This window comes from Schistocerca americana, chromosome 4 (assembly GCF_021461395.2).
Source record: "Schistocerca americana isolate TAMUIC-IGC-003095 chromosome 4, iqSchAmer2.1, whole genome shotgun sequence".
Taxonomy (NCBI): Eukaryota; Metazoa; Arthropoda; class Insecta; order Orthoptera; family Acrididae; genus Schistocerca; species Schistocerca americana.
In genome coordinates, this window is record NC_060122.1 from 387267675 (window position 1) to 387292358 (window position 24684).

The 24684-nt window shown below is 43.5% G+C and overlaps 1 protein-coding gene across 1 annotated transcript in view; it reads left to right on the forward strand.

Moving 5' to 3' along the window:
- Window positions 1-372: 372 nt before the first annotated feature.
- LOC124613503 (methyl farnesoate epoxidase-like) overlaps window positions 373-24684 on the forward strand; it is a 250109-nt gene continuing 225797 nt past the window's right edge. Inside the window, exon 1 of the mRNA XM_047142211.1 lies at window positions 373-483. Within this exon, the coding sequence (XP_046998167.1) occupies window positions 390-483 (94 nt within the window). The 5' untranslated portion in view covers window positions 373-389. The remainder of the gene's footprint in view (window positions 484-24684) is intronic.

Below are 24684 nucleotides of genomic sequence, written 5' to 3' on the forward strand. Positions count from 1 at the left end.
TTCATTTGTAGAGTAAGTAACGCAAAAATTTAAAACTGAATGTAAATAAAAAAAGATATTACCACTCTGGACCCCAAGTCCTTCGGATTACGGCCTGCATTCTTTCCGCGTGAAATCTACGTCAAAGTAAATGGCTCGTGCGTCACCCGATCCGTGCTAAGAACGCTACTTTTTAATTTAATGTCATTTATTTTACTTTCTCTCTGACAGCCGGCCAAAACCTGCATATATCACAAATTTGAACGAAACCGGTGATGAGGAGTATGCGCGGTCCCGTTGCGAGCTGAACTCCCCTCCCTTCCCCTCGACTGCGACCCCTGGTAGAACGGCGGTCGGACGCGGCGTCAGTTCAGTGCTCGTCGGGCCAGTGGCCAGTGACAGGGAAAGGCATGCCTCCGCTGGCGCTGCCTCTGCTGCTCGCAGCGGTCGCCGTGGCCGTGTGGCTCTGGGGGCAGCTGCGGCGCCCTCCGGGATACCCGCCAGGTAAGGCGCCACCTGCTTAATACACAGTCGCCCCAGCACTGGCGTCAGCACGAGTTTATGCTAGAGGTGGCAAGATTCTAAAATTGCCATTGCTGATACCAGAAAATTTTCGAAATTCCTGTTGATTATTAACAAATATAACGAGCATAAATACCACTGACTAATCTCCTCAAATAGAAGAAACAGGAAACAAACTTTAAAAATCGTTGTTGAGTTTACACCGCGTATAACACTCTTTGCCTACAGAACTTCACATCTCATCATGTTGGTGTATTTGTTGGATTATTTTCATGTCTCTGGTTTTTCTTTCTTTCTTTTAAGTTGATTAACAAAAATTGGTTCAAATTGCTCTGATCACTATGGGACTTAACTGCTGAGGTCATCAGTCGCCTAGAACTTAGAACTACTTAAACCTAACTAACCTATGGACGTCACACACATCCATGCCCGAGGCAGGATTCGAACCTGCGACCGTAACAGTCGCGCGGTTCCAGACTGTAGCGCCTAGAACCGCTCGGCCACCCCGGCCGTCAGTTGACTAACATACTTTAAGAATGATAATTTCACTCTGCAGCGGAGCTTATATGGAACTTCCTGGCAGATTAAAACTGTGTGCCGGACCGAGGCCCGAACTCTCATTCTGGAAACATCCCCCAGGCTGTGGCTAAGCCATGTCTCCGCAATATCCTTTCTTTCAGGAGTGCTTGTTCTGCAAGGTTCGTAGGAGAGCTTCTGTAAAGTTTGGAAGGTAGGAGACGAGGTACTGGCAGAAGTGAAGCTGTGAGGACGGGGCGTGAGTCGTGCTTAGGTAGCTCAGCTGGTAGAGCACTTGACCGCGAAAGGCAAAGATCCCGAGTTCGAGTCTCGGTCCGGCACACAGTTTTAATCTGCCAGGAAGTTTTAACATACTTTAAGTTTAGTCACACGTGTTTTTAAAAGCTTCCTTTTTTGTTTCTTTGGGTAATATTACTCAGGTCAGGATTCGACGTGATGAATGTGAAAGACTTCCCAAAACAATCAAAAATAGTCCAGTGGAGACAACTCTTAACGGTCGAGGAGTGAACCAATATGACAGTATATTGTGCTGTGTTGCATCCCATGGAATTTGACAAGAGCCAGTTTCTCGAAGTGTTCTCCACCTTGATTTTTAGGTCCTTTGTTTCTCTCTTTTAGGGCACAAAATGGTATTTTCTATTTCAGCTGCTCCACTTGGTTCCGTAGGTGGAGTACATACGGGCACACCTGCGTTACCCTATAGCAATGTAATGTTCTTCGGAGTCTACTTCAGTCACTCTGCGTTCGTAAAACAATGTTGCTTCCTGAAGTCGCGACGGGTCTCTTTGACCACAGACAAATGGTAAATTACTGTTGTGTTTAAGTTGTCCAGTAGTAGAAAGAGGTGGGGGTGCCCTTGGGGGAATTTTGGAGCGACGTTTTTCAAGTACATATACATCTACATGATTAGTCTGCAATTCACATTTAAGTATACATGACTGTAGTATCTGTTCCCGAAAGAACAGTTACCGTGGATGACCAAGCGGCTTTGCTAGAAAAGCTGCATGGTCATCCACGGTAACTGTTCTTTCAGGAACAGATACTACCGTCATATATAATTAAAATATGGGTTCCCGGCCATTGACCTTGTGCGAACGCACACGCTATGCCCGAACTCGTACGGGACTTGGTAGATTAATCTGCCACGAGTAATGAGTATGATGGGCAAACATCTATTAGGCGCACTACGAATGTAGTGGTGTGGACATGTTGGGAATGTGGACCTCACAGCGAGCGTGCAAGGGCTAAGTCCCTGCAGACGCACTATTCTCTGTGCCCGCGGTGGCTCAGATGGATAGAGCGTCTGGCATGTAAGCAGGATATCCCGGGCTCGAGTCCCGGTCGGGGCACACATTTTCAACATGTCCCCAATGAAGTACATCAACGCCTGTTTGCAGCTAGGGTGTCCATTTAATTATCATTTCAAATTTAAGTGCTTGGCAGAGGGTTCATAGAACCACAATCATACTATCTCTCTACCATTCCACTCCCGAACAGCGCGCGGGAAAAACGAACACCTAAACCTTTCTGTTCTTTTTCTGATTTCTCTTATTTTATTTTGATGATCATTCCTACGTATGTAGGTTGGGCTCAACAACATATTTTCACATTCAGAACAGAAAGTTGGTGACTGAAATTTCGTAAATAGATCTCGCCGCGACCAAAAACGTCTTTACTTTAATGACTTCCATCCCAACTCGCGTATCATATCTGCCACACTCTCTCCCCTATTACGTGATAATACAAAACGAGCTGCCCTTTTTTGCACCCTTTCGATGTCCTCCGTCTATCCCACCTGGTAAGGATCCCACACCGCGCAGCAATATTCTAACAGAGGACGAACGAGTGTAGTGTAATCTGTCTCTTTAGTGGACTTGTTGCATCTTCTAAGTGTCCTGCCAATGAAACGCAACCTTTGGCTCGCCTTCCCCACAATTTTATCTGTGTGGTCCTTCCAACTCAAGTTGTTCGTTATTTTAACACTCAGGTACTTAGTTGAATTGACAGCCTTGAGAATTGTACTATTTATCGAGTAATCGGATTCCAACGGATTTCTTTTGGAACTCATGTGGATCACCTCACACTTTTCGTTATTTAGCGTCAACTACCACCTGCCACACCATACAGCAATCTTTTCTAAATCGCTTTGCAACTGATACTGGTCTTCGGATGACCTTACTAGACGGTAAATTACAGCATCATCTGCGAACAACCTAAGAGAACTGCTCAGATTGTCACCCAGGTCATTTGTATAGATCAGGAACAGCAGCATATCTTCACGCTGGGAATAGCGGCCGGAAATTGCGGGCCAGCGTGTTAGAATGTGAGCTCGAAAAGGTGCCTGTGGGGAAGGGACAGAATGATCCGGCTGGCATAAAACCGCCTTGAATACAGGAAACGCTGAAATTATCGCTGTCTCAAAGAAAAGACATCATTTCTCGTGAGCAGCCTGTGTGAGAAGTCGTACCTCAGATTACAGGGGGCCAAGTGCCTCCTTGCGAACACCTATGGGCCCAGAAGAGACGACGTACACGTCTTCCATATGTCGGTTCCTGGCAAATAAAGGGCGGATAATCCTTATTTCTGTACGAGAGCTACAATATATCAGCCTTTCTGCATGAGATATGTAAATAGAGGCCGCGCCTTTAGCTGAACGACCCAGCCGCATGTGACTGCCATGCAGCGGCCCCGGGATTGTTCCCGGTCGGGTCGCGGCCATCGACGCCATACTATTATTTTGGCCAGGGAACAATCGGAAAAATAACAGATAGGTGCACAAATTCAACACGACCAATCGAGGTGGCTCCGAGTTCCACTTCGAGCGCAAAGCGGAAAGGTTCTTGTTTATTTCACTTGCCGCAGCATCGCTTGTGTGAGGTTCCCCTCGTTAGTACTGTTCTGTCTGCCGACTGAGTCGTAGCGCCTCCGCTCCGCCTTACAGTCTGTTTAGTGTTCGTCTACTTGCAGCGCCGCCGGCCGCTCCGCTATGGCTACCGTGGTTTCCACGTGTACTCCACGAAAAGGTACTGTGAGCTTTACTTCCGATAAAACAACGCGACACGTGCAGCTCGACTCCCTAGAAATCCACGATTGGCTTGTCGATACATTTCATGTGAACTCTGATCAGGTCAACACCGCTTACTTTGATGCAGACGAGCACGTGTTTTACGTGAAATTTATGGATCCCCTTCACCTTGAAAGATTGCTGTCGCGACATGGTTCTCAAGTGCCGCTCAAGCATCGCGATAATTCCATTAGTATGGTGTCACACACAGATGCTGGAATTGACTATACCAATGTTCGGGTGTTCAACCTCCCGCCGGAAGATGATAATAACCTTCTTAAGGACATATTGATTCCTTATGGTAACGTGGAAAAAGTCCGTCGTGAATGCTGGTCTACTCAACGCAGATTACAGTGTTATAGTGGAATTCGTTCCGTGGAAATGCATATCAAACACAATATTCCTTCACATTTACAAGTGCGTGGTTACCGCATTCGTGTCATACATACTGGTCGAGAGGGAACTGCTTCCTAAGTATTGAAAGTGGACACGTTCGGTCTAATTGCCCGTGGAGGGTTTTTGTATTAAAGCCGTCATTGATGGTTGCTGATTTTGTTCCTTCCACTTCCGCCGACGGACCTACTTATGCTTCGGACCATAACGAACAAAAAGTCAATTCTGATGTGTCAATGAATTTCCGCCTTGACCTCCGCAACAAGTTCAGAATCCTATTGCCCCAAGGAGAGAACCTGTAACGGCGACAAACAAGCGACGTCGCACTCAAGATGGTGATGGTGAGGATTTGGCTGTGTCTTCTGTGCCAATCCCCTCCGCATCCATTGTGTCCCCTGCTCCTTTCTAATCTATGATCTGTCCGTGGTACGGTGAGTGGCGAAGAAGTTATCTCCAGCATCCCTCCTGCTCGCGAAATGGCTCCTTCTGAGCTGCCTGTGTGTGGAGAGGGAGCGGAGACCCTCCCTCGTCTCTGCGTCCTCTGTTACAGTCTGCGACGATGCAATGTCTTCCTGCTCCTTCTTCTTCAGATGCCGACGGTTTCCTGAATTTGCCGACTACAGCAACTCCCGAGGAGAATCAAATTAGCGACCATGTTATCACCTGTTCCATTGGCGGTTCCACAGAATGCTTCCGCCAGGGACTGGAACTGTATTACATGACCTCTCCGAGACCTCCATCTGATGAGGCCACCATGCCACGCAGCCGACAGCGTATACAACCTGACCGTGCGGTGGCGCGTGAGGTACCTAAGAAAAAAGGTTGCGATGGTGGGGGCTCTGGTCCCCCCGATGTTTGATTCCTCTGTGGATTCCGCAATGGACTTTCACTCTCATCTGTCTACCTAATTCTGCCCGGACATTCCGTACATCCCTGTATAACTGTGATCAATGACCCAAACCTACATGTTCCTTTGTTTAAATGTTAATCGTGTGGAATCAGATCTGAGATCGCCTTCGCTGCATCAGTTCATTTATGATTCATGTGCGGACATACTCTTCTTACAGGAGGTGTTATTTAGGACTTTCTCCTTACCTGGTTTTCATGTGATCATTAATGTAGCACCCGAATTTTATACGGGACCGCCTTATTCTTTCGCGAATTCATTCCTGTTGCTGAGGTGGAAATGTTGGATTCTGCCAGGGGCATAGGTTGTCAACTTTTTAATCTTTCCTTGGTTCTTTTATATACTCCTTCTGGCACTGGAGGCGCAGTGGATCTTTCGCGTTTTTATAAAGAGGATATTGTTTATTGATTGCGTAAGGGTCCTCCGGGTATACTGTTGGTTGGTGATTTTAACTGTGTGTTGCGTCTTACAGGTCAGTCTCCAAATTTTAGTTTCTGTCGCCAATTACATGAACTGATCCGCTCTTTACACTTGCAAGGCGGCTCGATATGTAAATACCCGTCGTTAGTTAAATTTACCAACTTTACTGCGACTTCTAGTAGCCGGTTAGATAGGTTTTGCTTATCAGACTGCCTGCGCGATTGCATTCTTAATGTTGAAGTCATCTTAGCTTCCTTTACGGATCATTGTGCAGTGACTACAACCCTCTATCTTGCACGGCAACCAGTCAAATTGTTTCGCACTCCGTGGATGTTAAACGTCGCTCACCTAGCTGACCCCTGTCTCGATGGCATGATGCGAGCCGTGTGGGAGCGAACTCTATGGTCCACTGGGAAGTACTCTTCCTTCCTTGGCTGGTGGACACAGCTGGCAAAACCGAGGCTCAGACAAACTTTGGTACTTTTCTGTGCCGCCAAAGCGCGAGGCTTTCGGAAAACTTACGAATATTACTATTCCATCCTACGTGAACTTTATGATGGTGCGGATCACGCCCCTCTGCGAATTGCGAATGTTAGGCGTGAAAGGTAAATTTGTTGACCTTGAAAAGAATGCAAATGGAAGGTTGGTGACGAAAGAACTGACTTCCCTATATCATTTGCTTCGGCGTAAGATCCGTCGCCGATGCGCTTGTATTCATTCTCTCACGACAAATAATGAACATATCGTATCGGAGCAAGCTGATCTAGTGCATGTCTTACACCAGTAGTATGTGGACATCTACGACATCGATAAGTCCAGTGCAACCTCTTGCGACCCACTAGTCAGCATCTTGGATATGGCAATTACACCTAAACATAATGAAACGCCCTTAGCTGCCTTTCAGACTCAGGAAGTTTAAAAACTTATTGTGAGATCGCCTTCTCAAAAGCGTCTGGGTCTGCATGGAATTCCCAAGGAATTTTACGTGCGCTTTTGTTTGTTGTTGGGTGCTACTTTTACATATCTCTTGAATGAAGTGTTACAGGGTAGGGTTCAAAGTGGGAAAAATTGAATAATCCCGAAACGCATTGGACCTGCTTTCCCTGATAGCTTTCGCCCAATTACTTTGTTAAACTTTGATTATAAGACTGTGGCAAGGGCAGTTAATAGTAGGATGTCGGCTCCGATGAGGACGATTGTTGCAAAACATCAAAGATGCGTACCCGGTCGTACCATTCTTATCCCTATAGTCGAGTGTCGTGACGTGGTTTCGGTTGCTGCTGTAACGTCCGTTCCTTGTTCCCCTGATTTCCTAGACGTTGATTAGGCATTTGATAGTGTTAATCACGACTTTTTGCTTCAAATTCTGCAGGCAGTTGGTATTACTGTTGATTCAAAGCGAGTGCTCTTAAATCTGTTTACAGGTACTTCAGCTTCGGTGGTTATTAATGGCCAACTGACGCCCCGGATAATTATCCATCGGGGAGTGCCTCAAGGATGCCCGCTGTCAATGACTTTGTTTGTGTTATCTCTGGAGCCCCTACTTCGGATGCTAGCATCTCAGCTGAAAGGTTGCACGCTTTCCGGAGGAACTATAGCTGTTCGTGCTTACGTGGATGACATGATGGTTCTGCTCCGCAATTCTGCGGAGATACCTCAACTGAAGGCTGTAATCGATGATTATTGTCAGAGTTCAGGTGCACTACTCAATGAAGGTAAATGCAGGCTTCTTCCTTTGCGAGTTTTGATGAGGCCGTTGTTCCATATGCAACTGCAGTGGATCGGCATACGTATCTCGGTATCATCACTGGCGTTGTCCACTCGAAATGGCGACACTCAGCTGGAAGTCTGTTACGGAAAAAAATCAGGGAGCGGTACTAGAACATGAAAGGCGTTCTCTTATTCTGCTCCAGAGAGTACGAATACTGGATACTTACGTGTTATGCAAAGCTTATTTCGTGGCCCAAGTTTATCCGCTTCCCTAGATGATGGCGAAGAAACTACAGCAATTGTCTGGTCGTTTCTTATGGAAAAGACACGTTGTTGTTGTTGTGGTCTTCAGTCTAGAGATTGGTTTGATACAGCTTTCCATGCTACTCTATCCTGTGCAAGCTTCTTCATCTCCCAGTATCTACTGCAACCTACATCCTTCTGAATCTGTTTAGTGTATTCATCTCTTGGTCTCCCTCTACGATATTTACCCTCCACGCAGCCCTCCAATACTAAATTGGTGATCCCTTGATGCCTCAGAACATGTCCTACCAACCGATCCCTTCTTCTAGTCAAGTTGTGCCACACATTTCTCTTCTCCCCAATTCTGTTCAATACCTTCTCATTAGTTATGTGATCTACCTATCTAATATTCAGCATTCTTGTGTAGCACCACTATTCGAAAGCTTCTATTCTCTTCTTGTCTAAACTATTTATCGTCCACGTTTCACTTTCATACATGGCTACACTCCATACAAATACTTTCAGAAACGACTTCCGGACACTTAAATCTATACTCGATGTTAAAGAAATTCTCCTCTTCAGAAACGCTTTCCTTGTCATTGCCAGTCTACATTTTATATCCTCTCCACTTCGACCATCATCAGTTATTTTGCTCCCCAAATAGCAAAACTCATTTACTACTTTAAGCGTCTCATTTCCTAATCTAATTCCCGCAGCATCACCAGACTTAATTCGACTACATTCCATTATCCTCGTTTTGCTTTTGTTGATGTTCATCTTATATCCTCCTTTCAACACACTGTCCATTCCGTTCAGCTGCTCTTCCAGGTCCTTTACTGTCTCTGACGGAATTACAATGTCATCGGCGAGCCTCAAAGTTTTTATTTCGTCTCCATGGATTTTAATTCCTACTTCAAATTTTTCTTTTATTTCCTTTACTGCTCGCTCAATATACAGATGAAATAACATCGGGGATAGGCTACAACCCTGTCTCACTCCCTACCCAATCACTGCTTCCCTTTCATGCCCCTAGACTCTTATAACTGCCATCTGGTTTCTGTACAAATTGTAAATACACTTTCGCTCCCTGTATTTTACCCCGGCCACCTTCATAATTTGAAAGAGAGTATTCCAGTCAACATTGTCCAAATCTTTCTCTAAGTTTACAAATGCTAGAAACGTAGGTTTGCGTTTCCTTAATCTATTTTCTAAGATAAGCCGTAGAGTCAGTATTGCCTCATGTGTTGCAACATTTCTACGGAATGCAAACTGATCGTCCCCGATGTCGGCTTCTAGCAGTTTTTCCATTCGTCTGTAAAGAATTCGTGTTAGTATTTTGCAGCTGTGGCTTATTAAACTGATAGTTCGGTAATTTTCACATCTGTCAACAGCTGCTATATTTGGGATTGGAATTATTATATTCTTCTTGAAGTCTGAGGGTATTTCTCCTGTCTCATACATCTTGCTCACCAGATGGTAGAGTTTTGTCAGGGCTGGCTCTACCAAGGCTATCAGTACTTCTAATGGAATGTTGTCTACTCCCGGGGCCTTGTTTCGGCCTATGTGTTTCAGTGCTCTGTCAAACTCTTCACACAGTATCATATCTCCCATTTTATCTTCATCTACATCTTCTGCGATTTCCATAATATTGTCCTCAAGAACATCACCCTTGAATAGACCCTATATATACTCCTTCCACCTTTCTGCTTTCCCTTCTTTGCTTAGAACTGGGTTTCCATCTGAGCTCTTGATATTCATGCAAGTGGTTCTGTTTCCTCCAAAACTCTTTATAATTTTCCTATAGGCAGTATCTATCTTATCCCTAGTGATATACACCTCTACATACTTACACTTGTCCTTGGAAAAGACATATCTTTCGCTGCCGGTATGAGTTGGTCACGAAGCCTCGTTCCTTTGGGGGCTGGGTCTGGCTGACATACGTAGCAACACGCATATGCTGTATGTGCGATGTACTGTTTTGATGATGGCTCACGAAATTCGCACATTCAGGTCTCGTTTATATCACCGTGTTCATCCTGCTAGTCTTAAACCCCCTATTGATATTTGTCACATAAATTGAAGGGCTTATTTCAATAGTGGCACAAGTCAATTTTTGTTCATTTTGAGATACAAAGTCCTAAAGTTAAATGAGTACTGAAAAATCTGCGGTTGAGGCACCAGAAATATTCAAGTGTATCGCTTCTTGCTAGTGATGAACCTTTCTTTCTGTTTGTTTGGAGCATTACTTTCAGAAGCATTATAGACTGAAAAGTGGAGGTAACGGACTTGTACCACTATTGTAATAAGTCCTTCAGTTATTAATAGAAACACATTCGTGACTTCTATCTTGCGGTGTGCTATTTAAGGGCTGACAGTTTATGGAGACCCGTCCTCACCATGAAATTCCTACACTCGTTGGAAAGCAGTCCCTTGCCCGCACCTCATTGAAAGAGAATAGCTGCAAACAAGCTGGACGACGGTTTGGTTCAATATCAGTCTTCCGATTTTCCCGATGCGCGTAGCGTCCTCTTGGTATAAGGTAGTAAGTAACTTGATTACAACGAAAGAGCGACTTTTCCGTATTTGGCTCAGCAACACCGATTTATGCAGTCGTTGTACGTCTACAGATACGATACGACATCGCTTTATTTGTGGAGGTCATATGGGAAATTGGTCTTGGATTAGGACGAAATTGGCCTTCCTTACTCGATCTTCTGAGACTTAATACAGTACGGACATCATATTGCGCCCAGATTCTTCCTTCTTTCCACGGTCAAGAACCCATACCGTTATGTGGTTGCTGGGACATTCGTTCATTATGTTGTAGAAGGCGAGGGGGAAGATCACATGAACTTCATGCAGTACATGAACACTGCCTACTGTTGCTAATGCCTGTATACCGAGACCTCTTCGCCAACATGTTGAATCTTGTTTTCCATCGGCAAGGTGTTGGTTAATTTCATTTTTCTGGTTATAGGTGTCTTATTGTTATGTATGTTTCCCGTCTGATTTGCTTCGGCTTGTCCTCTCCTAGTTTACCTGTTGGTTTTGTTTTGTATTTTGACTCAGTATCGCTCCATTTCTATTGTAAAATGTGTATAGATGAAGTATATGTACACATAGGCGTATACAATCCTTGAAATGAGCTTGGAATTTTTCTTAGTTTGCTATTTCGAATATAATCTGATCTCCTTGTCCTTCTTCCTTTAGATTCTATATAAAAAATATCACAAACATTTTAAAAACTAAATACAACAAAAAATAAAAAAAAGCTTATAAAAAATTGTTTATACATATAATGAGAGCTTGGTGGTGCCTTTTCGGCTATGTCCTCTTTTTTTCGTTTCTCCTTTTATTATTCTTTTGTTATCATAATAAATTGTTTCTCCCATATGTAGCTTATATTACATGATGATCTGACCATGTCTATTGAAGTTTCATGATAGTACCAATTACGCTGATAATAGAAAAAGAATGGTTAACACTCTGGACTCTCATTCGCGAAGACGACGGTTCAAAACGCCATCCAGCCGCCGAGATGAAGGTTCTCCGTGACTCACGCAAGTTACTCCAGGCAAATGGCTCGACGGTTTCTGTGAGAGAGTACCGCCGATTTCCTTCTCAATCCTGAGTCATTCAGAGTCCTTGCTCCGTCTTTAACGACCTCGATGTGAACGAGACGAAAATTGTGATACTTCCTGAGGTATTATTGAGGAGAAGAAGTATCTCTCAAAGAAGCGATATGGGTGAAGGAAATACCATTCGAAAGAAATATAGTTCACTTTATTCCACAAACGATATATTCCAAATATTTGATGCAGGGCGATATGTTAGTTTATTGCGTTTTCTTATATTTCAGAAACGTGTGCAACACAATGCCACTATGTCATTTACCGGCGTGGTGCAGTAACTTTGCTTATTTTTCCAATTGTTTCTGGTATACGTGTTAAAATCGAGAAAAGAAGGAAACGTATTTTAAAGTGAAATCGTGACTGTAATATTTGTCTTGAGTAGTTAGGTACGATTCGCAGTGCCGTGCCTTTGTTGTGAAGAAAAATGGCTCTGAGCACTATGGGACTTAACATCTGTGGTCATCAGTCCCCTAGAACTTAGAACTACTTAAACCTAACTAACCGAAGGACATCACATACATCTGTGCCCGAGGCAGGATTCGAATCTGCGACCGTAACAATCGCGCGGTTCCGGACTGCGCGCCTGGAACCGCTAGACCACCGCGGCCGGCTGTTGTGAAGAGGAGCGATGCAATTTGCCTTCGGTCATGCATGCATGTCCGAAGAAACAGGTACTGAGGCAACTTCAGCTGTCATGAAATGTATTCGCAGTTGCGAATACGAACAACCATAAGGTGTGTAAAGGAACTGGGGGTCCGGATTTCCCGCTTTACTCGAGCGGTCGCCTTAACCGCTTTGGCTATCCCTGCACGACCCACGGTCGAACCCAAACCTCCATACCTCGTCTTTCCTGCATAAAAACTGGTACTGGTACACATATTATGTAATTTCCACAAAGGGAAGCTCATTTCAATTGAAAGCTGCTGTCTAGTATCGGCGGATGAATACGAAAAAAAAGTGTGTGAAATCTTATGGGACTTAACTGCTAACGTCATCAGTCCCCAAGCTTACACACTATTTAACCTAAATATTCCTAAGAACAAACACACACACTCATGTCCGAGGGAAGACTCGAACCTCCGCCGGGACCAGCCGCACAGTACATGGCTGCAGCGCCTAGACCGCTCGGCTAATCCCACGCAGGTAAATACGATATTGCTATGCGTGTGTCCTAACAGAAATTCGGGTTCGAGTCCAGATCCGGCACAAATTTTCACTGTCATCATTCTATTGGTTGTTCGTATTCGTAATTGCGAATACAGTTCATGTATTTAATAGTTTGCATCACACTTAGAAATCTTTTCATCCAGATTTCTTTTCCCGAGGCCCTTATTTGTGTCACCAAACTTAATTCTGTTTACAAGTACCAATAAAGACGGTGCAACAAGTGTTTCTTGCTAAACGGTAGTCTGGTAACAATTTTTTTTTTTTTTTCAAAGCAGAAAGCCAACCTTCCGCTGAACTGCCAGGTGCTACCGTTCACAGGTGCATTCTGTACTCTAACACGACGTTCGGTTATAATTCGTCTCAAGGTACTTAGAGTAACTCGTCTAGTTTTTTTCCCTTGCGGAAGCAAGAATAGCTCCAATTCAGCTAATAGCTGTCAAGCCAAACGAGGGCAACTAGGAACCAAAGCAATGTCAGCATTTGTCCCATGCCACATCAAGAATTTCTCGTACGAGTCTATGTGAAGCTGAGACGTTTTGCTCACAAGAATCATACTGTATCGCGAACTTCAGTTTGGAATACGTTTCAGCCGCTGCGCAGTTCCGATGGAACACTGTGATACACCTGTTATCCGTACCGCAGCAGAACTGTACCTGCAGGTAACCACAAATATGTGCGCTCTTCTGACAGCGTGTCATTCCTGTTGCCTAATGGTCCTAGGCTGGGATGATACAGGGTGACAATTATCGAACTATATGAAATAAAATCATCATAACTTCCGAACGGTTTGCGTTCAAACTGCACGGTTGGCCGCGGGGCAGCATGGGAATTTGGTTTAGCGACGAAACCCACTTTCATTTGGATGGGTTCGTCAATAAGCAAAATTGGTGCATCCGGGGGACTGAGAATCCGCAATTCGCTATGGAGAAATCTCTTCTCCCTCCATAATTCATTCTGTGGTGTGCAATGTACAGCCATGGAAAAATCTGTGTGATATTCCTTGACGGCACGGTGATTACCGAACGGTACGTGGAGGTGTTGGAAGTTGGTATCATCTCCAATTTACAGAGAGACCCTAATTTCTACAAGACATGGTTCATGCAAGACAAGCTTGAACCCATCGAAACGGGAAAGTTTTTTATGTCCTTCGGGGGACTGCATTCTGGATCTGGAGCATCCAGAGGCCACTGGCATGGGCCTCGATTGACCGCCATATTCTCCGGATCTGAACGCATGCGACTCCTTTTTCTGGGACTGTATTAAAGACATGGTGTACAGTAATAACCCCAGAAACATTGCTGAGATGAAAATAGCCTTCAGGAGGTCATCGACAGCATCGATGTTCCGACACTTCAGCTGGTCATGCACGAGTCTGTGGCACATCATCGCTGTTGATAGAAGGCATATTCAACGTGTCATAACCTAAATACGAGTATCTGTAGTGACGTTTGCATGGTAAATAAGGTGTGTACACGCCTTGGCAGTGACCATGGAAAGACAGGGTAGAAAAAAAACCGGGCACCGGACTGGCACGTGGCACTAGCTAGAGGGAAGACCGTCGTGTTTGGCGTATGGCTGCGCTGCATCGTAATCCGTCTGCGGGAGCAATTCGAGCAGCAGATGACACCACAGTGACACAATGAACTGTTACAAATCGGCTATTTAAAGGACAGCTTCAAGCCAGACGCCCCGAAGCGTGCATGCCATTCACCCCAATTGAGTACCAGGAAACTCTTGTAGCTGTAGATGTAGGGAACATGCAGCAGTCCTCAGAAGTTAGGAGGCCTATGTCAGTTGCAAAGTCTAACAGAAAGAAGAAGGTTCTGCTGCTTGGTAATTCGCACGGTAGAGGTGTGGGCCAGCAATTGCAGGAAGTGTTGGGGAGTGATTACCAGGTCACCAGCATTGTGAAGCCTAGTGCAGGGTTGGCTCAGGTGACTGACAGCATAGTGGAGTTATATAGGAAATTTACGGAGTAACAGGTAGTAATATTGGGTGGTGCAGGGAACAGTCTTGATAGGGATGGGGAATATCATGTTGGTGATGACCTGGTAAAGATAGCTACTCAAACTGATGGCATTAATTTGGTGCAACTGTTTCAGCATCATGATCGGCCTCATCTTAATGCGGCTGTTAGGCGCGTTAACATGGGCTGGAGAAGGTGCTGATGACAGAGGGCATGGGTCACATATCAGTGGTGCCAGTTGGGTCTATCAGTAGATCGCGTTTCACTAGGCATGGCCTGCACCTCAGTAGGTACGGGAAAAGGGGGGGGGGGGGCTGCAAAGCTTATAGTTGACAGTGTACTAGGTGGTGGTGAGATCACTCAAGGAAAAATTCCTGTAGTAATTGGTGTTAGAGCTGCACCATTTTTAGATTGAAGTCAGCTGATTGGTATACCTGCCTAAAGAAAGTCCCTCTAGCTATGGGCTCACCTTCAGAATTAGCATATTTCATCAGAATATAAGAGGTATTAGAGATAAAATTAGTGATCTGCTTATGTTGACTCTGAAATTATTGGTATGTGAGAGCACCACTTCAATAATTTGACAGTTCAGAGGCTTCCTTTACCAGGATACAGATTAGCTGTCTGTGTTTCAAGGAGTTCCTTGCGGGGTGGGGGAGTGGGTATGTACGTAAAAAAGAGTATTCCATTTGAGTCCAGAGACGTATCACGGAACTTCACTACCAGATGGGCATTCATGGCCTTTCAGAACATGATGCACAAATTTTAACACTAAATGGCTTTTCTACTCAAAAAAATGACACGTACAATTACAAACTATGTAGGAAAGTTAATCCAACATCAATAGAGAGCTTTTAAACCTTGTCAAGAAACAAGGGTGGCAGGATGTTTATAGTGCCAATAACATAGATGATAAATATAATGCTTTACTTAACACATTTCTCAAGCACTTTGAGAGTTGTTTTCCATTAGAACGTTCTAAAAAGGATATCCTGTAGAACAAAGCGGGAATTATATCAAAATGTTAGAAACAGTCACAATCAAACTACAGTAGCCCATTACAAACGGTGCTGTAAGGTGCTTAAAAATGTTGGTAGGAAGGCAAAGAGTATGTGGTATGCAAGTAGAATAGCTACTTCACAGGATAAAATTAAAACCATATGGTGTCTTATCAGCAGCACAAGTTCGACGATATAAAGTCAGTTCGTACTCAAAGTATTTCTGTTACTGATAAATCAGATATATGTACAGTATTTAAGAAATATTTTCTGAACATTGCTGGTGAATTAAATAAAATTATTAGTTTCTACAGGGAATCATATAACTTTCTTGGCAAATGCCTTTCCGAGATTGAATGTCTGAAATACTCCTCTGTGATACAGACAAGGGATAGATTGAGTCAATAATTAAATCACTGAAGACTAAGGACTCTCATGAATGTGATGGAGTGCCTAGCAGAATATAAAGTACTGCGCTGCACATGTTAGCCCTGTATTTAGCAATACTTGTAATTTTTCCTTTGGGAATGTACAGTTTCCTGGACGATTAATGTACTCAGTAGTAAAGCCGCTTCATAAAATGGAAGAAAGGAATGATGTAGACAATTTTAGACCTATTTCTATGCCATCAGAGTTTGCTAAAGTTATTGAAAAGGTTGTTTATGTAACGATAATTGACCATTTTATATCACATGATTTGCTATCAAATGTACAGTTCGGATTTTGGAGGCGTTTAACAACAGAAAATGCTATACTGTCTGTTCTCTGTGAGGTAGAGGACGGGTTAAACAAATGATTTCGAACACTAGGATTTTTTTTTGTTTGTTTGTTTTAACTAAGGCGTTTGATCCTGTTGATCACAAAATATTTCTCTGTAAGTTGGACCATTACAGAATATGGGGAGTAGCTCACAATTGGTTCACCTCTTACTTTAGCAACAGACAGCAGAAGATCATTATTCACAATGTTGAGAATGGCTGCGATTTGAGGTCTGAGTCGGGTACTGTCAAGTGGGGGGTGCCCCAGGGATCAGTGTTCGTTCGCTTAAGTCGTATGGTACTATATATTGGGGTGACGCTTCCCACTGTAAAAGGATATTTTTGGCTCAGAAACGGGAGTTTCGAGCAATAAGTGGTGTAAGTTCACGAACATCTTGTCGACCCCTGTTCACGAGTCTGGGTATTTTGACGTTGGCCTCTCAATATATATATTCCTTACTGTCATTTCTTGTCAACAATATTAGCTTATTCACAAGAATAAGCAACTTTTCCTTAGTTAATACTCGGCAGAAATCAAACCTGCATTTGGATCGGGCATCTTTAACTCTTGTGCAGAAAGGTGTGCAGTATGCAGCTTCGTCCATTTTCAATAAGCTACCACGCGAATTCAAAAATCTTAGCAGTAAACACGCGCTATCAGAACGAAACGGAAGAGTTTCCTCATGGGTCACTCCTTCTATTCTCTCGAGGAGTTCCTTGAAAAATTAAGCCGATTAATGTTGTATTGTTGACTGCGTTTAGTTAAACTTATGGACCGAATTTTTATCTGTTATTACTTCTATGTTGTAATTTCATTTACTGACACGTTCCATGACCTTGGAGATTTCCTCCTCAATTTCTCAATATGGTTCTACGGAACTTGACGTGTAAATAAAAAGTAAATAAAAATCACCATTTGGAGGGTGGAGTTGAGGTCAGTTGTGTTTTCTGATGAATTCCCGTTCTGCCTGGTTGCCATTGACGGCCTGTAACAAATGTTTTTCATATAGCGCAATAAAGGTCACCCTGTAGGTGTGACTTACTTCCTTAGGTCCCTACATATACGGCTGTTCCGACCAGCAACATTAACAATCGCCTTTCAACAGAATTTAACAACGAAGCGAACACTACGGGAGCGACAGTGCTGATGACGTGCGTTCCATGCTCCCAGATTACATGCAGTTCTCTTTAGCTTATGGTAAGTCGACTGGGAACTCGGTGCCCGCTTTCCCTGCCCCGCGCCCCATGAGTACATCCGGCCCTCAGTACAGCAGCAACGTCTGTGCAGTAGCACAGGTTGGCACTCGAAAAACAGGCCCCGAGTATAGAATGCCCGCCAGCTAAGCACGAAATTTTGCCCGCCATGAGCAGATACGACAACAAATAGATAAACATGTAGATAGATAAACATTAGATAAAAAAAATAACGAATAAGCTAATGCAAAGGTCTATATCAGGGGTGCCAACCTTGTAGCTTACCTCCTGGCCTACAGTGCAAGAAGACGAGTGTTTACGGAACAGCACATAATATGAAACTTCATGGCAGATTAAAACTGTGTGCCCGACCGAGACTCGAACTCGGGACCTTTGCCTTTCGCGGGCAAGTGCTCTACCAACTGAGCTACTCAAGCACGACTCACGCCCCGTCCTCACAGCTTTACTTCTGCCAGTACCTCGTCTCCTACCTTCCAAATCAGGATGGCTTTAAATGTGCGTTATAACGATCGTAAGCATTATTTACCATTGAGATTGGACTTGGTGAGTTGATATTAGTGACGAATGTCCATAAGACATGGACGACGCCGTTATCTACACCGCACTGAGTTTGAACAAGGTCGTGAAGATGTGTGTTCCTTCCGCGACACTGCAGAAAGGCTTCGCAGATTAGTAGCCACTGTACATAATAACTGCTCGCAGCTGCAGTCACGGAAAGAAATGGTTCCAGACGGCCACGTGGCACCAGCTAGAGGGAAGGCCGTCGTGTTCGTCGTATGGCTGTGCCTCATCATATTATGTCTGGAGGACCAATTCGAGCAGCAGTTGGCGCCACAGTAGTAACATAATGAACTGTAACAAATCGGTTACTTCAAGGACAACTTAGAACCAGACGCCCCGTAGCGTGCATTCCATTGACCCCAAACCTCCACCGTTTGCGACTTCAATGGTGTCAAGTTATAGGTCATTAGAGGGTGGAGTTGAGGTCTGTTGTGTTTTCTGATGAATGCCGGTTTTGTCTCGTTGCCGATGATGGCCATGTGTTGATGAAAAGGAGATCAGGTGAGTACCTGCATCCAACATGTCTGCGGTCTAAACACACTGGACCTATAACTGGCGTTATGATCTGGGATGTGTTTTAGTATGGCAGCAAGAAGACTCTCGTGGTTATCCCACGCATCCTGACTAAGTCTCTACGTCAGTCTGGTGATTCGACCTGTTTTACTGCCATTCAAGGACAGAAATCCTGGGGGTGTTTTCCAACAGGACAACGCTCGCTCACATACCGCTGTTGAAACCCAACATGCTCTACAGAGTGTCGTCATATTGCCGTGACCTGCTCGATCACCGATATGTCTCCAATCAACCACGTGTGCAACATCTTCAGACGACAATTCCAGCAATGTCCACAACCAGTATCAACCGTGCTTGTAGCTGCCGACCAAGTTCGGCAGGCATGGAACGTAAAATGCCACCCTTAATGGTGAGAGAAGGGAAGCACTCGAGAAATATATACAGAGTCTCAAGTTCTGACTATAGCTGAACAGAGATGACACTGAATTCTCAATTAAACCACTGGAGAAACTTAATATTTTGGTCCTCCACTATTCACAAGTACGCAGACGGGTGAAACTAGAAAATTTAAATCACAGTTAATGAAAGTTTACATAATAACTTAGCTGCTCCATATGATGAGGTACTCAACTTTGATATCCTCGGAGGTTTTTGCTTCAGAAAGTCCTCGACCCTTGCGTTGCTGTAGTAATAATTTTGAAATAAAACACAGAGTCTATTACTTTTCTTGTCATGTACGTAGGTCGAATATACATTGGCTGTCTGACAGCCTCAGAAGAACTCACACAAACAGCTTCCGACAGACAATAATGCAGACAGACTCGTGGCTAATGCACCACTTCCATTTATATATAACGAAACAATCGAATACAATATTGAATTTCAGATTTACAAAATAACAATTAAAAGTAATGAGATAACTTTGGTTACATGAATAAAAAAAAATGGTTCAAATGGCTCTGAGCACTATGGGACTTAACTTCTGTGGTCATCAGTCCCCTAGAACTTAGAATTACTTAAACCTAACTAACCTAAGGACATCACACACATCCATGCCCGAGGCAGGATTCGAACCTGCGACCGTAGCAGTCGCGCGGTTCCGGACTGAGCGCCTTAACCGCGAGACCACCGCGGCCGGCATGAATCAAAAAATCGGCCACATATTGCCCTATGAGTTCTGATGTATAATTAGGAAAAGTTTACGAAGTTCCACAGAATATAAAGTACAATAATATAAATTATATTTTAGTTAATTACAACCCAATTACCTTGACTAAAATATTACTAACAGTATTTCGGTTTGCTCTCAAGTAGAGCTATCATTTTGGATGAATAAACTTCGTAGCTTTTCAGAAATAGGAGAAAGGTAAATTTTCAAGAATATGCAATGCAACATGACTGCACAGCTCATACTGCGAAATTCCAAAGTCGAATAAATATTAAGCAGATTAGCCCCTTAGTTGCTGATATAAATCGGATTGTCTATTAATGTGAAATTTAATCGGAGATAATAAACTCTAATTCATTTACACTAATTTGTAAAGGGCAGTTTACCAGTGGAACTGGCTGTAGACATAACACTATAAAGTCCAGAAAGTTAAAAAATTGAGCTAAAATGACGTATTCAGAGGATGTTCACGTGAGGAAGGAATTTCAGATAGGGATGGGAAAGTAGTTCTGTTTCAAGCTCCATCCCACAATCTGACATCAGACACCCGTATGAGACAATGCGTCCACGTCAGCGTGCTTGCATTCAGCATTTTGGCAGTTACACCGGTTATTAACGTAACAGCATTTCAAATTTGGAATGACTTATCTCAGGGCTACATTAACCTGTGATCCTGTAACGTTAATCCCTTAAATGTGTTACCTAGACAAATGTATTCCCGAAATTTCATTACTCTACATTACTTGTTCCTTGGTGTCGCGATTTTTTTCCGTAATTGTATTTATAACTGCAAAATAATTCTTTCGTAGCGTAAAATTGGGTGTCAGACAGCACTACTTTACATGAGTTGTAAATAAAGATATCTGATTTCCAGTGCATTTGGAGTTATTTGGCAATCAGTTGAAAATTGTAGCACTGGCGTACTTTAGCAGAGTGGAGATAGTTTCTCTTCTGGTGTGATGGTTAGACACTAGCTGGTGAAACAAACCCCGCCTCCTCTTGCCACAGCACGCAGCTTATAAGAGATAAAAGAAACAAGTATGGAATGCGATATTGCGGTGCGTGTGTTATTCCCACTCACGGTGCAATGTTTCCTTGGACATGCGTGCATGCCCAAAGGAACATGCGTGCATGTCCAAAGGAACAGGCACCGCAGCGGAAACGGCCGTTGTGAAATACATGAAACGGACAACCATCAGGTGTATAATGGAATGATGACAGTGGAAATTTATATTGGCCTGGGACTCGGGCCCTAATTTCCCGCTTTCGAGAGCGTTCGCCTTACCACTTAGGATATCCGAGCACGACTCACGAGCAGACGAAATTTTCCATATATCATCAATCATGTGTCTACAACCTGTACTCGAACGTCCATTAGAACTCTATATTCCTGCATAGGCAAGACAGTTTACTTGAATGTCGTTTGCCCGGTGTCGGCAGAGAAATACGATATTGCAGTGCCTGTGTTATTCCAAATTGCGATGCCACTGACATTTAGGTACGTTTGGAGTCAAATGCACAGTGGAGTCAAACGTCAATGCTAAAGAATGATGACATTTTTGGGAAAGAAAATCTTCTCTGTAAAAATCAACATGTATTCCGCAAAGACAGATCTTACGAAACTCAGCTCGCTCTGTTTCTCAATGAGATCCATAGCGTTGAAGACAACATCACTCAGGATGGTGTTATGCTGCTTGACTTCAGGAACGCATTTGTCACAGTCCTGCGCTGCCGTTTAGTGAAAAACAATGCGACTCACCCAGTATCGCACTAGATTTGTGACTGAATCAAAACTTCCTTGTAGATATAACTCAACACGTCGCTCTTAACAAAATCGACAAATTTAAAGGTAATTTCCGGAGTACCAAAAGAAACTGTGATAAAGCCGTTACTGTTTGCAATGGATATAAATGATCTAGAAGAAATCGTCAGAAACTTTTAAGACCGTTTGCAGACGATGCCGTTGTCTATAAGAAAGTAGCAACGCCAGAAGACAGTACCGATCTGCAGAATTACCCGCAGAGGAGTGATGAATGGTCCAGGCTCTGGGAATTGACCATAAATGTAACACATTGCGCATACACAGGAAAATAAATCCACTATTGTACAACTATACTGTTGATTACAAACCGTTGGAAACAGTATCTACCTTGAAATCTCGAGAAGCAACTATCCAGAGGAAATGTAACTCATCCAGGAAGGAAGTGGCTCACACGGTGTTCGTTCGACCGGTTCTTGAGTATTGGTCATCAATCTGGGATACTCACGAGGTAGGATTAATAGAAGAGGTAGACAAAATCCAAAGAACAGTGGCGCGTTTCGTCATGAGATCGTTTAGTCGACATGAGAGCGTTACAGAGATGCTCAACAAACACCAGTGGAAGGTGCAATAACACAGGCGTTGTGCATCAATGAGAGGTTTACTACTGAAATTTCGAGAGTCGGATAACATATTACTTTCTCCCACATACATCTTTCGAAATGACCACGAAGAGAAAATTCGAGAAATATGAACTAATACAGAGGCTTACCGGCATTCATGCTTCCCCCGCGCCATTCGCGAGTGGAACATGGGAACATGGAAAGGTGGGGGGGGGGGGGGGGGGGAGGGGGGAGGGGCGAGGGGATCAGTTAATAGTAGCACAAGTCCCCTTCGCCACACACCGTTAGGTGGCTTGCGGTATTGGTGTAGAAGTAGATTTAGAAATCACCGTAGTTTGGTAATCTAGCAACGAGAACACTTTTCCCGCGGGCTAAGAGAAATAACAGGAAAAACAATCTTTTACTAAGCAAGGTAAGATTTATGTTACAAAGATGCCTGCCGTGTAGTAAATACCGAGAAATAGCACATCATGGCGGCAAATATTACTTTACCAGCTGCTCTGGACACGGTGTCTATTATGTAAATTGGTGAGTCAGCTGACAAGCAGCTTGTTAAGTCCCATAGTGCTCAGAGCCATTTGCTTTTGACAAGCAACTAAGTGAGTCTTTTCAAACAACACTATTAGTCGTCGAATACCCGACATGGCTGACGACATTAACGATCAATTGGCTGAAAAACTCAAAGGTAATTGTGGTTCTGCTATTCATTTGGACGAAGCCGCAGGTAACAAATTAGATGCGCATCATTGTGGTTGCGCACCTAATTTGTTACTTGCGGCTTCTGCATGTCAACTGATTTCATGAAGGTCTCCTTTTCCGCAGGAGAAAAACTCTTGGGACGAAAGCAACATGCCTCTTTATAGTACTACATTCCGTTAGGAAATAAAACAACATTATTTCGGAATAGTGTGTAGACGTGTGTACAGGTGAAGGTTGTTATGGTTGAGTATTACGCCAGATTGCAATCTCCCATCCGTAAAGAGCCCTCTTGCTATATGGACAAACTATTTTATTCACTGAGAAGAACAAGCATCAGAAAGCATGAGACCGCCCAGTCACGAGGTTTTTTCCGTGATAGAAGTGGGAATCGGCATTAAAAGAAGGGCCTCTTCACTGGAGATGGTTTCGTCAAATGTTCGTTGGTATGGTAGCTGAACACGTTTCCCTAATTTATTACCATTACTTTCGCTGGATTTCACGCAGGAATGTCTCAAAAAGGGTTGTATGAACTCAGGAGTGCACTTTACACGTACTTGTTCCGTGTAGTTCGTAAACAGTGACTTCGTTACGAAGCTGATATATTTCTGTGACATCTTTGAAAAACTGAATTCACTGAATGCGCTCCTTCAAGGTAATGAGACCAACGTTCTACAATTTTCATACTGAATTTTAGCATTGAGACAGAAAGTATTATTGCGGAAAATAAAGTTGGATGATAAAGATACACGTTAAGTTTTCCCTGCTCTTCATACGGCTTTAAAACACAATGATTTTCGCGTGAGTGACGAATTGCAGTCTGTGTTTATGGATCATTTAACAGAACACACTGATTACTTTCGGAAGTACTTCCGATGACAAGTTAATCAAAATAATTGGATCAAAATTCTTTTCAGTACAGAATGTCCATCAACACCACTGAAGAACGAGAGCAATATATTGACATTTCATCAGACTTCAGATTGAAAACGAAGTTCGTTTCAACATCAGTGTTGAGTTTTGGAGCTCGAAGAGGCAAGAATTTCCGAAATAATGTAAGCTTCGTGAAGCAGGATAATCAGAAAGCAGGTAACAAGGCTCTATGAATTTTGATAATTTTTGCAACATCTTACATATGTGCGGAAGGCTTCTCACCATTGGCAGTCATCAACACAAAATGTTAAGAAAAATTGGAGACAAAGATGCAAGTCGGAATTTCCAGTCCTGTGGCGAAATTTGAAGAACTAATGACGAAGAGGCAACCTCACCCTCCTATTGATTTCGTCGCAATAATGGTGTGAGACAACATTAAAAGTTAGTTTAAGTCAGCACTTAATAGAAAAATAGCTATTCCTATTCATTTTTTCGAAGTTTATGTACCGCACACTCATGTACGAGCCACTTATCTTCAGGTCAAGGGAGACGTGGACCCAAAAAAGTTAGAAACCACTGGGTTAGCGCATGCCAGAAGAGACACGAAAGTTGATTGAGCCCATAGAAGGACTAGGTACACGCTAACTAATATGGTAGAGAGTGTCACAGAAATGATACAGGACTTGGGCTGAACATCATTAAGAGAAAGACGTTTTTCGTTGCGACGGAATCTTCTCACGAAATTCCAATCACCACCTTTCCCCTCCGAATGCGAAAATATGTTGTTGACACCGACCTACACAGGGAGAAACGATAAACACGATAAATAACAGAAGTCAGAGCTCGTACGGCAAGATATAGGTGTTCGTTCTTTCCGCGCACTATACGAGATTGGAATAATAGAGAACTGTGAAGGTGGTTCGATGAACCCTCTGCCAGGCACTTAAATGTGCGGTGCCAGGATGTAATTATAATTAACA